Genomic DNA, 15,029 nt, shown 5'->3' with positions numbered 1-15,029 from the left:
TATGTCGGCATATTGGAAAAACATTACGTGGGTCTAAAGATGGGGGGACAGAGGAGAAATTGTGGAACATTAGATTATGTGGCGGCTTTAAAATATGCATGTTGCTTTGATGTGCTCCCTTTATTTTTGCTAAAATATTCTTATTTTGTTTGGAGAGTTGTTGTGCGTTTATTCTACTTGTGCAGGGCTTGCTGTTAACTGAACACCACAGTTTTAATTGCCTCGGTCAGCTCTCTATAATACCACACCACATTGAGTTGGTATTCACAAAACAATACCTGACAGACTGAAAGTTGTTTGGCTAGGGATTCCTGATCAGGTGTTGCTCTGATTTGTTAGTCTGACTAAAAATAATTAATTAATAATTAATTGTTAATTATATTTATTAATAGTTGCTAATAGTTAAACAAATCACTGTTCTGTTACCTGACAGTGGTGCTCTGATGTTTTGGTTTGGCAAAACATCAAACAGAGGGACTTTAGCAAAGGTGGTTCGAGACAGAAGGACTCCCCATAATGACCCCCACCCTATGCATGAAGCTGTTGCAGACTAGTTCACTGACACACTGCTGCATCCTAAGTACACAAAGGAGTGTTGTAGTTCCCTCCTCTCTGCAGCTTTTTATAACCATCATTGCTCCCAACAAGGTCAATAAGTTGGTTGCATCACTGCTATTATTTGCAGTTTTAGCATTTTTTGCAAATAGTCTTTTGTTGTTCTCTCTCTTCACCACAACGGACCGGCACAGTGTTCTCATTACTGTGGCAGCTGCACCGATCCACCTGTTAATCTCCCGCTCCATTCTCCCCTCACTCGTGTACAAGACCCCAAGATACTTGAACTCCACTTGAGGCAGGAACTCCCCTCCAACCTGAAGAGGACAAGCCACCCTTTTCCGGTCGAGAACCATGGCCTCAGACATGGAGGAGCGGCCTTTATCCCAGCCGCTTCACACTCGGCTGTGAACTGCCCCAGTGCATGCTGTAGGTCCTGGCTAGAGGGGCCCAGCAGGACCACATCGTCTGCAAAAAGAAGAGACGAAATCCACTGGTCCCCAAACCAGACCCCCCTGCCCCTATAAATCCGGTCCATAAAAGTTATGAACAGGACCGGTGACAAAGGGCAGCCCTGCCGGAGTCCAACATGTACCGGGAACAGGTCCAACTGGCAATGCGGACCAAACTCCTGCTCCGCTTGTAGAGATGCTGGATGACCCCGAATTAAAGGGCCCCAACTCCGTACTCCTGGAGCAATACCCTGGCATAGGCCTTACCAGGGATGCTGAGGAGTGTGATCCCCTATAGTTGGAACACACTCTCTGGTCACCCTTCTTATAAAGGGGGACCACAACCCCGGTCTGCCAATCCAGAGGCACTGTCCCCGACCGCCACGCAATGTTGAAGAGGCGTGTCAACCATGACATTCCCACAACATCCAAAGACTTGAGGTACTCAGGGCGGATCTCATCCACCCCTGAAGCCCTGCCACCGTGGAGCTTTTTAACCACCTCGGTGACTTCAGCCTGAGTGATGAAGAGTCCAACCTCGAGTCCCCAGCCTCTGCTTCCACCAGGGAATGTCTGACTGCAGGATTGGGTAGATCCTCGAAGTACTCCTTCCACCGCCTGATAATGTCCCCAGTAAAGGTCAGCAGCTCCCCACCCCCACTCTAAACAGTGTTGACGAAGCACTGCTTCCCCCTCCTGAGGTGCCGTACGGTTTGTCAGAATTGATTCGAGGCCAACCAGTAGTCCTTCTCTATGGCCTCACCGAACTCCTCCCGGGCCCGAGTTTTTGCCTCAGCCACAGTCCTGGCCACGGTACGCTTGGCCTCACGGTACCCGTCAGCTGCCTCAGGAGTCCCACAAGCCAACCACAGCCAATAGGACTCCTTTTGCAGTTTGACATTATCCCTTACTGCCGGTGTCCACCACTGGGTTCTGGGATTGCTGCCGTGACAGGCACCGCAGACCTTATGGCGGCAGCATCGACAATAGACGCGTAGAACATGGTCCACTCGGACTCTATGTATCCGACCTCCCCCGGAATCTGGTCAACTCTCTCCTGGAGGTGGGAGTTGAATACATCCTTGGCCAAGGGCACCGCCAGACGTTCCTGCCAGACCCTCACTATACACTTGGGCCTGCTGAGTCTTTCCAGCTTTCTCCTCTTCCAGCGGATCCAACTCACCACCAGGTGATCAGTGGACAGCTCAGCCCCTCTCTTCACCCGAATGTCCAAAACATGTGGCCGAAGGTCTGAAGACACGGCAACAAAGTCAATCTTTGACCTCCTGCCCAGGGTATCCTGGTGCCAAGTGCAATGATGAACACCCTTATGCTTGAACATGGTGTTCATTATGGACAATTCGTGACTAGGACTTGAAGTCCAATAATGAAACACCACTCAGATTCAGATCGGGGAGGCCATTCCTTCCTATCACACCTCTCCAGGTGTCACTGTTGTTTCCCAAGTGAGCATTGAAGTCCCCCAGCAGAATAATGGAGTCCCCGGGAAGGGCGCTATGCAGCACCCTTGACAGGGACGCCAAGAAGGCCAGGTACTCCGCACTACTGCTCGGCCCGTAGGCCGAAATGACAGAGACCTGTCCCTGACCTGAAGGTGCATGGATGCAACCCTCTCATCCACGGGGGTAAACCTCATCATGAGACAGCTGAGCTAGGGGGCAACAAGCAAACCCACCCCAGCTCATTGCCTCTCCCCATGGTCCAATCCAGAGTAGAAGAGAGTCCAGCTTCTCTCGAGGAGCTGGGTTCCAGAGCCCATGCTGTGCGTGGAAGTGAGCCCGACTATTTCTGGTCGATATCGCTTGACCTAGAGCACAAGCTCAAGCTCCTTGCCCGGCAGCGAGATAACATTCCACGTCCCTAGATCCAGCCTAAGCATCCAGAAATCGGGCCGTCAAGGACTCCACCATCATCTGCTGCCCGATCTTCTTTGTACGGTCCCTCATGGTTCACCCTGCAGGTAGTGGGCCCAATGGGGGATGGCCTCACGTCTCTTGTTTGGGCTTGGCCCGGCTGGGTCCCGCAAGGAGCAACCCAGCCACCAGGCACACTCCAACCAGTCCAAGCCCCAAGGCCTGGCTCCAGGGAGGTACCCTGGCTCCGCCATACTGGGCGAAGTCACATGCCTCGATTGTGTCAAGTCAAGTCAAGTTTATTTATATAGCGCTTTTCAGCAACAAGGTAATCAAAGCGCTGTACATGAGGAAAAACATTACAATGATACAGAAAACATTACAATGATACAAAGAATCAAACACAGAAAAACAAATCAAATGACATTAATTATCGTTGGGAGTTTACTGGTAAGAGCTGGTTCTAATCCAATCTTTCTAATAGAGGTAATTAGCTCATTAAGTCCTCTGTGGTAAGGAATTCATTCGGTGCTAGAAGAAAAATTATAATTATATATATATATTTGGCTTTTGCTGTTAATCCTTCTGAGAAATCTGAAAATCTATGAAAAGTAATGAAATCACACATTTTGGTAAAGTAAGAAAGGAGGAAAAAGAAATAATATTTCAGACTGTATTCTTAGCAGAATAGAGTGAAATAATACAAAAAACCTCAGCAGGGGTAAGCAACACACACATAAGTAAAGATTTAGCAAGGGTACGGTGGAATCTTGAGGCTGCGAATGTAAGTCTGAGTGTGTTTGCAAGAATTAGACTGTCAACACTGATAGAAGCGTCATTGTCCATGAGAAGAGAGGTGGAAGTTTTCTCAATCGGCCGCATAGTCCTATCAATACACAGCTGGTAGGGGAGTGCTGGAGAAGAGCGTCGTGTTTATATAACATCCAGGAGATATTTTGTCGACGGCCAGTTAGCAGAAGTTGCCAAGCCCACATTGGGGCGCCAGATTTAGAAAAACAATAAATGTTGTGGTTCAGGCAGTTGTGAATTTCCAACTACCTTAAGAGTTTTACTGGTATGTCTCAATTGCGAATCTAAATAGCCAAATTTCTGGTACTTTCCGCAGATCTGGAGCGTACAACTTCTCCAAGATTATATCCTTTAACCTCTGAGTCCAACCGCTGCCAGGCTGCGATTCTGTTTAAGAATCATGTCCAGCTTGCGATTCTACTCTCTTAACATTTCAGTCTGAGTGTTGATCGCTCTACAGACTCCATCCAACATCGCAGGCAGCTTTGGAAAGCTTTGGACAGCCGCCCACGTTTTGCAATTCACTCAATAAGCCAGGTAACCACCAACTCCAAAAAGCAGAAATCCTGTTATCAAAAGTCCAAATATGTACACATTTTCTATGTCCTCAACCGACATCGTAGTCAGGAACACAATCTTCCACTGCTGCCAAGAATCCATTGTTTCCAGAGAAGAACGTCTTGTCTGGACAAGAGGGTTCTCCTTTACCCTGTCTTCCCATTTAAAAAATATTCTCAATTACATTGAGATACCAGCTGACCACATCCATAATTTACAAGTTTGGAGGATATGCAACGCGAGGCTCTGGGAAAAATACAGACAAAAAGCAGAAGCAGGGATCAGCGTGGAGGGAGGGAGAGAAAACGTGTGTCTTCCACCAAGAGCATGTGGTCCTCATGAAGGCGTCTTGAACCGCCCTTTGTCTGATCTGTCACCAGACACAATTGGAATATGCACAATTATACAGGTCCTTCTCAAAATATTAGCATATTGTGATAAAGTTCATTATTTTCCATAATGTCATGATGAAAATTTAACATTCATATATTTTAGATTCATTGCACACTAACTGAAATATTTCAGGTCTTTTATTGTCTTAATACGGATGATTTTGGCATACAGCTCATGAAAACCTAAAATTCCTATCTCACAAAATTAGCATATCATTAAAAGGGTCTCTAAACGAGCTATGAACCTAATCATCTGAATCAACGAGTTAACTCTAAACACCTGTAAAAGATTCCTGAGGCCTTTAAAACTCCCAGCCTGGTTCATCACTCAAAACCCCAATCATGGGTAAGACTGCCGACATGACTGCTGTCCAGAAGGCCACTATTGACACCCTCAAGTAAGAGGGTAAGACACAGAAAGAAATTTCTGAATGAATAGGCTGTTCCCAGAGTGCTGTATCAAGGCACCTCAGTGGGAAGTCTGTGGGAAGGAAAAAGTGTGGCAGAAAACACTGCACAACGAGAAGAGGTGACCGGACCCTGAGGAAGATTGTGGAGAAGGGCCGATTCCAGACCTTGGGGGACCTGCGGAAGCAGTAGACTGAGTCTGGAGTAGAAACATCCAGAGCCACCGTGCACAGGCGTGTGCAGGAAATGGGCTACAGGTGCCGCATTCCCCAGGTCAAGCCACTTTTGAACCAGAAACAGCGGCAGAAGCGCCTGACCTGGGCTACAGAGAAGCAGCACTGGACTGTTGCTCAGTGGTCCAAAGTACTTTTGTCGGATGAAAGCAAATTCTGCATGTCATTCGGAAATCAAGGTGCCAGAGTCTGGAGGAAGACTGGGGAGAAGGAAATGCCAGAATGCCAGAAGTCCAGTGTCAAGTACCCACAGTCAGTGATGGTCTGGGGTGCCGTGTCAGCTGCTGGTGTTGGTCCACTGTGTTTTATATCAAGGGCAGGGTCATTGCAGCTAGCTATCAGGAGATTTTAGAGCACTTCATGCTTCCATCTGCTGAAAAGCTTTATAGAGATGAAGATTTCATTTTTCAGCACGACCTGGCACCTGCTCACAGTGCCAAAACCACTGGTAAATGGTTTACTGACCATGGTATCACTGTGCTCAATTGGCCTGCCAACTCTCCTGACCTGAACCCCATAGAGAATCTGTGGGATATTGTGAAGAGAACGTTGAGAGACTCAAGACCCAACACTCTGGATGAGCTAAAGGCCGCTATCGAAGCATCCTGGGCCTCCATAAGACCTCAGCAGTGCCACAGGCTGATTGCCTCCATGCCACGCCGCATTGAAGCCGTCATTTCTGCCAAAGGATTCCCGACCAAGTATTGAGTGTATAACTGTACATTATTATTTGAAGGTTGACGTTTTTTGTATTAAAAACACTTTTCTTTTATTGGTCGGATGAAATATGCTAATTTTGTGAGATAGGAATTTTGGGTTTTCATGAGCTGTATGCCAAAATCATCCGTATTAAGACAATAAAAGACCTGAAATATTTCAGTTAGTGTGCAATGAATCTAAAATATATGAATGTTAAATTTTCATCATGACATTATGGAAAATAATTAACTTTATCACAATATGCTAATATTTTGAGAAGGACCAGTACATGTGCATTTTGTAAATTTTCTAAATCACCCTGCTCAGTTACACAATCCATTTAATTTGAGCAACTTAACCCCAAATCAACTTTTTTTCAAATAAACTGTATAAATGGGGCTTTAATTGTGCTATATTTATGTTACTGTGCTATTTTGTTAAATTTCATGTAAACTTGTTTCATTCTGGAATGTTTGTGACAGGCCTTGGCAAAATGAGGAACAACTCTACCCGGGTTCATTTTGAGTGATTTACAGATGCTGAAAGAGTGGAGTCTACGCTTTCCAATGATGTCAAACTTGTGGAAATTGAAAATGAATTGAATTAACTGCCTTTTAAAAGTCCACAGAGTCAACTAAACGTAGCTGTAGAGGTAGATTGATGACACTGATTATGACACATACATCAGATTAATATGTAAAGCTCAGTGGTCTTATTTTGCACCTATTTTCCCTCCTATTCAACTATGTGCTGCATTTAATGTTTACTGTCACCATCAGCTTTAGTCAGATGTGTTTATCATCATTGAGAGTGTGTACAAATACTTATATGTACACAAGAGCAGTGTGTGTGCCAGGTGGATCCCACTCACAGCACCTGTTTTGCCTTAATGGGACAGATGTTTTTGTTTAATAGAGTTTCTCTTTCTGGGGGTAAGGTCTTCTACTGCTCCATCAGTCATGGTTTACATCCAAACACTTGGGTCTTAAAAACAAAATGCTGTAAGAGCAGAACTGGAGGCTTCATTATGAAGCTAAAGGTTGTGCACATTTTTTACTCCAAAGATAACATTTGATAATTAAGACAAAGGGAACAAATAAAACTGACTCTAAAAACAAGAATGGAAGGGGTACTGTTTTTACTGGTAGTTATAATATTCTTTCAGAAATTAGCACACAGAAAGGTGACCTCTGACCTTCAGGGTCTACCTGAAAATATTTATGGATGTGACAGTTCACAAATTTTAACAGTTTGTCGGTACAGCATCAGTGTGATGACTAAAACTAAAATGTTCTTAGTTAATATTTGGAACTATATTTATATGAGCATGTCTGACAGAGCAATCCCTCAGTTACCACGGAGACTGAAACACCAGAGTGATAAAGTGCAGTATGGGGAATTAAAGTAAGATACTGTAAGTTACTTCAAGAGTCAAAGCCAAAAAAAAAAATAAAATCAACATCTAACAGCTTCTTCATGCTTTCATAAAAAATGTGACCCCCTGTGGTAGCAACAACACATCACAAGGTGGAAGCAAAAACAAGATAGTGAAAATGAACATTTCAAGTTTACCTGAGTTCTCCTGCACCAAGACAGGGAACATTACTTTTACCATGATGTTGCCATCTTCTATTATATTTCATATTTAAGGATCAACTGACTATATGGGAAATTAATTTAAATTCTCTATTCGTGCCCCAAAATGGGCAGAGATTTACTGAACCAAATAATGAGAAAATAGGATAAGCCATCAGTTCCAATTTAAGTTTCAGGCATACAGTAGGCCAAGGTGAGTGAAGCTGTCATGGTTTTGGGGAATTCTCAGTGTTCACAGAAACAGATACAGGTTTGGAAAGTTTGTTTAAAAACTGCTAAGTTGTGTCTTTGATCTGGGTAGTTCAGTTGATACACAAAACATAAATAAACGAGATAAAAATAAGAAATATATAAAATAAGGCACAGGGTTTGGATGTGGGGGGTGTGGCAGGAGAAGTGTAGAGGAAAGGCGTTGCTGTCTGGGATGGTAATGCTGCAGAGTTTGGGCTTTATGAGGATGTTTTGTCTCAGCCTTGGTAATAACGAGGACAAGGACTTCAAAGCACAAAACCACAGACTTTTGACCACAGTGAAGTTAGTTTTAGAATGGATATTGGATATTTGTGCTCCGTGGATTCAGCAGGGTGTTCCTCTCATTTGATCAGATGAAGGCAGTCTGATTACATCAATAAATTTCTGAACCAAACATGCAGTTTCATGGTGGTATTTTTTTGTGTGTTCTGGGGAAAAGGTATGTGCGTCTAAACAGCCTATTTTATGGGTGATAAGCTGATTTAGGATGTTATTAAATACTGCGACCTTCCTGCGTGTAATTCAGAAAGCTGACATGGTGTCCTTTTTCTTTTCTTTCAACCTTTATGCATGGTTTATGATTTGTAAATACACTGCCTGGCCAAAACAAAAAGTCGCTACTTGGATTTAACTAAGCAAATAAGTACAAGCCTCCCATTGGATAATTACTGCATGGGCAATTATGTTTCAGCTGGCAACAAGTTATTTAACCCCAACTGGTGCAATGAGTTGCTTCTCATTTCTTAAACAACCATGTCAAAAGACATCCCGTGGTCATGGAAAAGATGTCAGTCTGTTTCATTAGGGTCAAATTATTGGCATGCATCAAGCGAAGAAAACATCCAAGGAGATTGCAGAAACTATCAAAATTGGGTTAAGAACTGTCCAACGCATTATTAAAAACTGGAAGGATAGTGGGGACCCATCGTCTTCGGGGAAGGAATATGGCTGAAAAAAATCCTGAATGATCGTGATCGCCGATCAATTAAACATTTGGTGAAATCAAATAGAAGAAAACAACAGTAGAACTCTGGTCTATGTTTAATAGTGAAAGTAAGAGTATTTTCACATGCACAATGCAAAGGGAACTCAAGGGATTGGGACTGAACAGCTGTGTAGTCTTAAGAAAACCACTAATCAGTGAGGCTAACTGGAAAAAAAGGCTTCAATTTGCTAGGGAGCATAACGATTAGACTCTGGAGCAATAGAAGAAGGTCCAGATTTCCCCTGTTCCAGAGTGATGGACGCATCAGGGTAAGAAGGGAGGCAGGTGAAGTGATGCAACCATCATGTCTTCTGCCTACAGTACAAGACTGTGGGGCTACTGCTATGATCTGGGGTTGCTACAGTTGGTCAGGTCTGGGTTCAGCAACAGTATGTGTTCAAAGAATGAGCTCAGCTGACTATGTGAATATACTGAATGACCAGGTTATTCCATCAGTGGAGTTTTTCTTCCCTGATGGCACGGGCATATTCCAAGATGACAATGCCAGGATTCATTGGGCTCGAATTGTGAAAGAGTGATTCAGGGAGCATGAGACATCATTCTCATACATGGATTGACCACCACAGAGTCCAGACCTTAACCCATTGAAAATCTTTGGGATGTGCTGGAGAAGGCTTTGACTCTACCATCATCAATGCAAGATCTTGGTGAAAAATGAATGCGAAACTGGGTGGAAATAAATCTTGTGACATTGCAGAAGCATATCGAAACAATGCCACAGCGAATGTGTGCCGTAATTGAAGCTAAAGGCGGTCCAACGAAATATTAGGGTGTGTGACCTTTGTCTTTTGGTGGCGACTTTTTTTTGGCCAGGCAGTATATTAAAGATATATTTCAACTTGACCTGCTATGGCCTTTGGCCTATTTCTCGTCATCCCATGACCAATCAGTCAACAGCAGTCTTGTCACCTCACATATAGTCCCTACTCAGATCTGGTCGCACTTGGCACAAATGTGCCCTTTCTTCAAGGGTACATTTGTTTAGACATTCGAAATAAGGTTCCAAGTCACTCAAAAGCTAAAAACTACAAATATGACTACTGGATTCTGCTCATTGCACCACACTTAACATTCTACTGTATTTTCTTTTTCTACTTGCTTTCCTCTAAATTAGTTTTGGTAAATTTAAGGCCAGCTTTAAATAATTTTGTCCTATACTTTTGCCCATAGCTGTTCCTTATGCTCCATAGGCAGCTTCAAAACTGTCTCAACATTCTCTCAGCACCGCAGCCAAACTGTTGTCTGAATAACAGATGGGATTATTTTTACAGTAAAAAAAACAAAAAAACATTGTTTTTTTAATTTATCTTTTTGGTTTAGGTGTGAAGCCCAGACATCACATCATAGGCCTGAATGTGGGTATTGTTTGGCGCAAGAATCTTCCTCTCCATATGGCTGCGACTGGATTGCATACGTGGTCAAATCTGTTTCCCAGTGTTCACATTCCATTCTCCTGAGAGGAAGGTGCAGCATGAAAATGAATGTTTGCTGAAGGAAGCAACGCTTGAAAGATAACCATAGCTGACATTTCAAAGTAAGTGTAGGGTTCAAAGAAATAAACTGTATTTAGTCTGTTTTCTCTCTAAGTCTGTGGCCAGAATAAAATATATACCTCATCTCATTCTGCTTGTTATTTGCCTGTGTTGTAGTAACAACAGTAACATTAGTGTCAAATTTCATAATAAAATGCTGCCCAGAGATTCGCCTGCTTTCATACTGTTTACTAACTCAGGTGTGGTCACTGGTAAATATTCAAAAATGAATAAATTGAATGACCGAATTGACTGACCTCCAGATTCAAGCCACAAATCCTAGAGGTCTTTGCACTTTCACCTGGAAAGAGGTATTTCTGTTAGCTTGATCCTCACTGAGAGGAGAGAGAGAAACTAATATTTCAAACTAAATGAGCAATATAAAGATTTTTTTAAGTAATGTTACCTGTAGAAACTCTTAACAAATGTTCGCATTTTGATTAAAATATTGGAAATACTGACACTATTGTGAATGTACTTGACCATATTTGCATTCTGAAAATGTCGGACAGTTTCTATCTATCTGGATTTCTTGATTGTAGAGACCTGACAGGATACTACTTCAGGCTAGAGTATGGCTGATGAAACCGAGCCAAAAGGTATGGTTAATAAGTTACTTCTTAATAAAAAATAAAAAAAAGGGGGGGTGTATATTTTTACATAGTGCCAAATTGCTTTGGATAGCTTTTCTCCCTTAATAAATGAAATCATTTGATTGTGCGTTCCATACTAACTCAGGTTATCTTCTTGTAACATTAAAATTTGTTTGATGATAAGAATAATTTCGAAGTGTCAAAAAGCAAAAACAGAAGAAATCTGTATGGGGGTAAATACACAAAACTGCTGTTTCTTCAGACCCCCTCAACCACATGGTAATAGAAAGATTCAATTTGCAGTCAGTTTTCAACACTTTTCAGGTAAACACAAATAAACTGCTTAGTTTAGTGTCTTTGATGGACCTGAATGTTGTTAGGGTTGCGTTCAGTCAGTGGCTTCTTCAGATCTGCTGTAAGACAGACCGCTACAGGATATATTTCCTGCCCACAGCCATCAGCATCTACAACGACTCTTTGAAGAAACCTTCATAATGAGCTACAACAACATGTAACTTTACTTTGTGATTAATAAAGTATTTTTGAATCAAAATGTAATTAAATTAAGGATCATGAAGGATTAGAATGCGCCCACGATCTGTCAGTGCAGAGACGATGAAATCATCTATATAGCATATTCTAAGCATAATAGTTCTTTGCTCTCGTTCAGACACGAGTTAGTTTATTTTTCTTCTCCTTTATGAGTTTCTTTTTTCCTCTACTTTATAGCATCAGTGCAGCAAACCTTCCCAATAAGACACGACCTAACATATTCAGGTGTGTTGTCAAGTTAAAACACTAATTTATTTATGAGAAATGTAATGTAATAAACAATATACAGTGGATAGATTGATGAACTTATAAAACATATTACTACTACTTCTAATAGTAATACTGTAAACATGTATGCTGAAGTTAAACTAACGTTAATAAATTTCATTACAATAATCATCATACAAAACTGCTAGATCTTCATCATCTAGCAAGAGTGCACTTTGCCTGAGTAGTGTTTGTGTTTATTTTCTAAATTAAAATACATTTTCTTGAGTTGGGTAAATTAGTTTGAGACAGAGTGAACTTCAAGTCTTCAAAATGCCCATGCATTTATTAAATCTCAGCTGTGTTTTTTTCCATAGATAGATTGTATGTTGGCAAATGGTATAAAAATCATGATAATAATTTTACTTTAAACAATTAGGATATGAAATGTTTGATATAGGACACCCAAGGCAGGAGGTCAATGATCGACTTTGTCGTATCATCAGACCTTCGGCCGCATGTTTTGGACACTTGGGTGAAGAGAGGGGCTGAGCTGTCCATTTATTTGGTGGTAAATGTGGTTATTTCATACAGTTGAGATTGATATATGCATGGATATTAATATAAGCAAACAATAGCATGTCAACTATGCTCTCAAGTCTAAAAGTATAATTATTCTAATAAGTTTTTAGTGCCATAGTGTAAATACTCAGTGGTATGTCACACTGCTTGCCAATTCCTACCTGAACCCATATCCCACCACTCTTCACAGATCTCTTCTGCTCATTAGAAACAACTGATGTATTTGTTTTGCCTAAATAATTTGTGTCTTTTCTGATTTGATTCATTTTTTAAAATGATTTTCAAGAGCATGTGGGCAAAAAAAGGACACAACAAAACTGTTAAAATCTGTAAAGGTTTGTGCAGCCTCTGCATTAGCAGTTTGATTCTTAATGTGGTTGTTAAATTCTATTGCTATCTGTATGTCACCCATAAACCCCAGACCCCCAAACATCCCCATATAAATCCTAGTTTATATCATATGCAGTTATATTTCCACTGGCAGAGCAGAGAGAAAGCCTGCCTTTAGCTTTTGTGTCAGTAGGGAGTTTGAATTGCTCCCATCTGGGAGACGGAGACGGTTGCTGCTCCAAACAAACCTCACCTGTCATTTTCAGAAGTTATGGAGATGTGTGAAGACATGTTAGATGAGCATGTCTACCCACTGATTTTCTGTCTCTTTCACTCACAGACAGCAATGGACCTGGGGAGTTCACTGCTGAGAACACAATCCCCAGCAGTCCCTGGTGTGTAACACTCAAATACCTACCAGAGTTCTGACAGGATTTACAGCACCCAGCAAATAATTCCAAACTAGCAGCATTCGCTAAAGATGATATGCAAAAATTTGGACTCATTCACTGTTGCCTCTGTGAAAATCTGTCCTCTTACATCTACTTGGTTATATGATTTCTGTTACCACAACAGAAAAACCCAAATGGAAATGTAGGGAAGAGCAGTCTGAGAGTTTCCCCTCTTGGTTTCTATGTGGCACTTGAAACCCAGCACTCTGTCTGCTCTGCATATGGAACCAATTTGAAATTTGAAACTTAGGAGACTCCATAAAATGTGAATGTAACTGTTTAGGTGTGCAAGCCAAACTATTTAAATCCAACTTTGCAGAATGCAGAGGTAACACAGAAAAGTGACTGAGTAGTTGAGCTCTGGAGAAACAAACAGGAAGGCTACTGCTCTATTTCATTTAACCTGGCCTTAATTTTTTGTAGTTGCACTGCTGTTGCCAAGCAACTTCACACTTTCATTTAGTCATTCAAGGAAGGCAGATTGCATGGCAAATTTCCATATTCCATTCTACAAATAATAGGGAAACAACTTTTACCATATATTGTGTCTTGCAGGTGACATGCTCATCATTAATTATTAATTATTAATTAAATTGGCAAAAATTGGCATTTGAAACATAAGTGATTAAAAATTTTAGAATTATAAATTAGGAAGTAAAGATTAGGACTTTAAATCTCATATATAACACAATTGTAACTTTTAAAGTCAAAATTATGTATTTGGAAGTCAAAATTGTGACTTAATCTCATAGTTATGAATTTCCAAGTTATAATTACGTTTAAATCTCATAAATATGAATTTAAAAGTCGAAAATATGACATAGAATGTGCCGGGAAAAGTGACTTTTCACATTAAGGAGACACAGAAGTAATAACTTTATCCTGAAACTAAACCTGTTCCCAAATCAATAAAACAACAGAGAAGGGTCCGATTTTGGATGATCTCTTATTGGCTCAGTAAAGCGCGAGGAAATAGAGGCTTACCATGGTTGTTGTCTCTGATAGGGGGCATTCCTTTCCAGGGAAGAGGTGAGTTATCCCAGGATCTGAAGGGTTTCACCGGATCTCCGTGAACCGGCCCGCCGGTGATCCTCTGATGATGCAGCACAGCGGCGTCTTGTCCAACAGGAGGCGATGGGATGATTAGGAAGTAGCCCACATGGTCTTCTGCTGCTTTCTAATCGTTCCTACAGAAGGTGTCATGAAGCCCCAGGCTGCACACAGGAGCCCCGGCTATGGGATCCCCGGGGATCACCGGCTAAAACGCGTCTTCCAAACAGGATTTCAAAGTAAAAGCTTGAGTGTGTCTGAGGAGGAGCACAGCGTGGAGTGAAACCTGAGCATATTCTGCCCTCTCTCCCTCTCTCTACCATGAAATGTTTCTCCCAGCCTACAGAAAACGCTGACACGGGAACCACTGCTGTACCCAGCAGGTTGACAGTAGAAAACCCAATACAACGAACAGTTTCTATTAATCAAACCCATTCAGGTTATCTGAGTGAACTTCATAACAGCTGATGATTAATGACGCAGATGGATGATGATAACTTGGAGCTGTAACATCATCTCCTCGGCCTTTATTCTTGTCTCTGTAGTTATTATGAGAGAGAGATTAGTTTGCTGAGCATCTGAGAGTAAATACTAAACTTTCTAACATGTTCCTTAGGTCACAGTTTAGCTCTGTTGTTGTTCCAAGCTGAAGTTGGCATATCTGTAGCTTAGAAGCACATCAGTTTACTGCTCTGTGATTTGATGTTAAAACAGCCTTATATGATTTTACCTGCTTAATGGTTGTTGGACTGTTTTCTCTGCAAAGGCCAAAGAGACACCATACAAGGTCAAAAATAAATACCTGTTTTTATACTTATATTTATATTTTTTTGTCAGCCCTACTGGTATTTACATTTTTATTTTGCGTCTTCTTGGTACCCAGACAGCCAAAGGTT

At 41.7% G+C, this 15,029-nt stretch overlaps 1 protein-coding gene across 2 annotated transcripts in view; it reads right to left on the bottom strand.

The window, feature by feature from the left end:
- Positions 1–14,426, bottom strand: part of gask1a (golgi associated kinase 1A) — a 67,909-nt gene extending 53,483 nt beyond the window's left edge. The window contains exon 1 of one of the 2 annotated variants that reach the window (XM_047357776.1): positions 14,068–14,426. In XM_047357776.1, coding sequence (XP_047213732.1) covers positions 14,068–14,070 — 3 coding nt within the window. In that variant the 5' untranslated portion in view covers positions 14,071–14,426. The remainder of the gene's footprint in view (positions 1–14,067) is intronic. The other variant, XM_047357782.1, reaches the window with a different exon arrangement.
- Between the last annotated feature and the right edge of the window lie 603 nt (positions 14,427–15,029).

Source organism: Girardinichthys multiradiatus, chromosome 3 (genome assembly GCF_021462225.1).
Source record: "Girardinichthys multiradiatus isolate DD_20200921_A chromosome 3, DD_fGirMul_XY1, whole genome shotgun sequence".
NCBI lineage: Eukaryota > Metazoa > Chordata > Actinopteri > Cyprinodontiformes > Goodeidae > Girardinichthys > Girardinichthys multiradiatus.
This window is presented reverse-complemented; position numbering and strand designations above follow the sequence as displayed.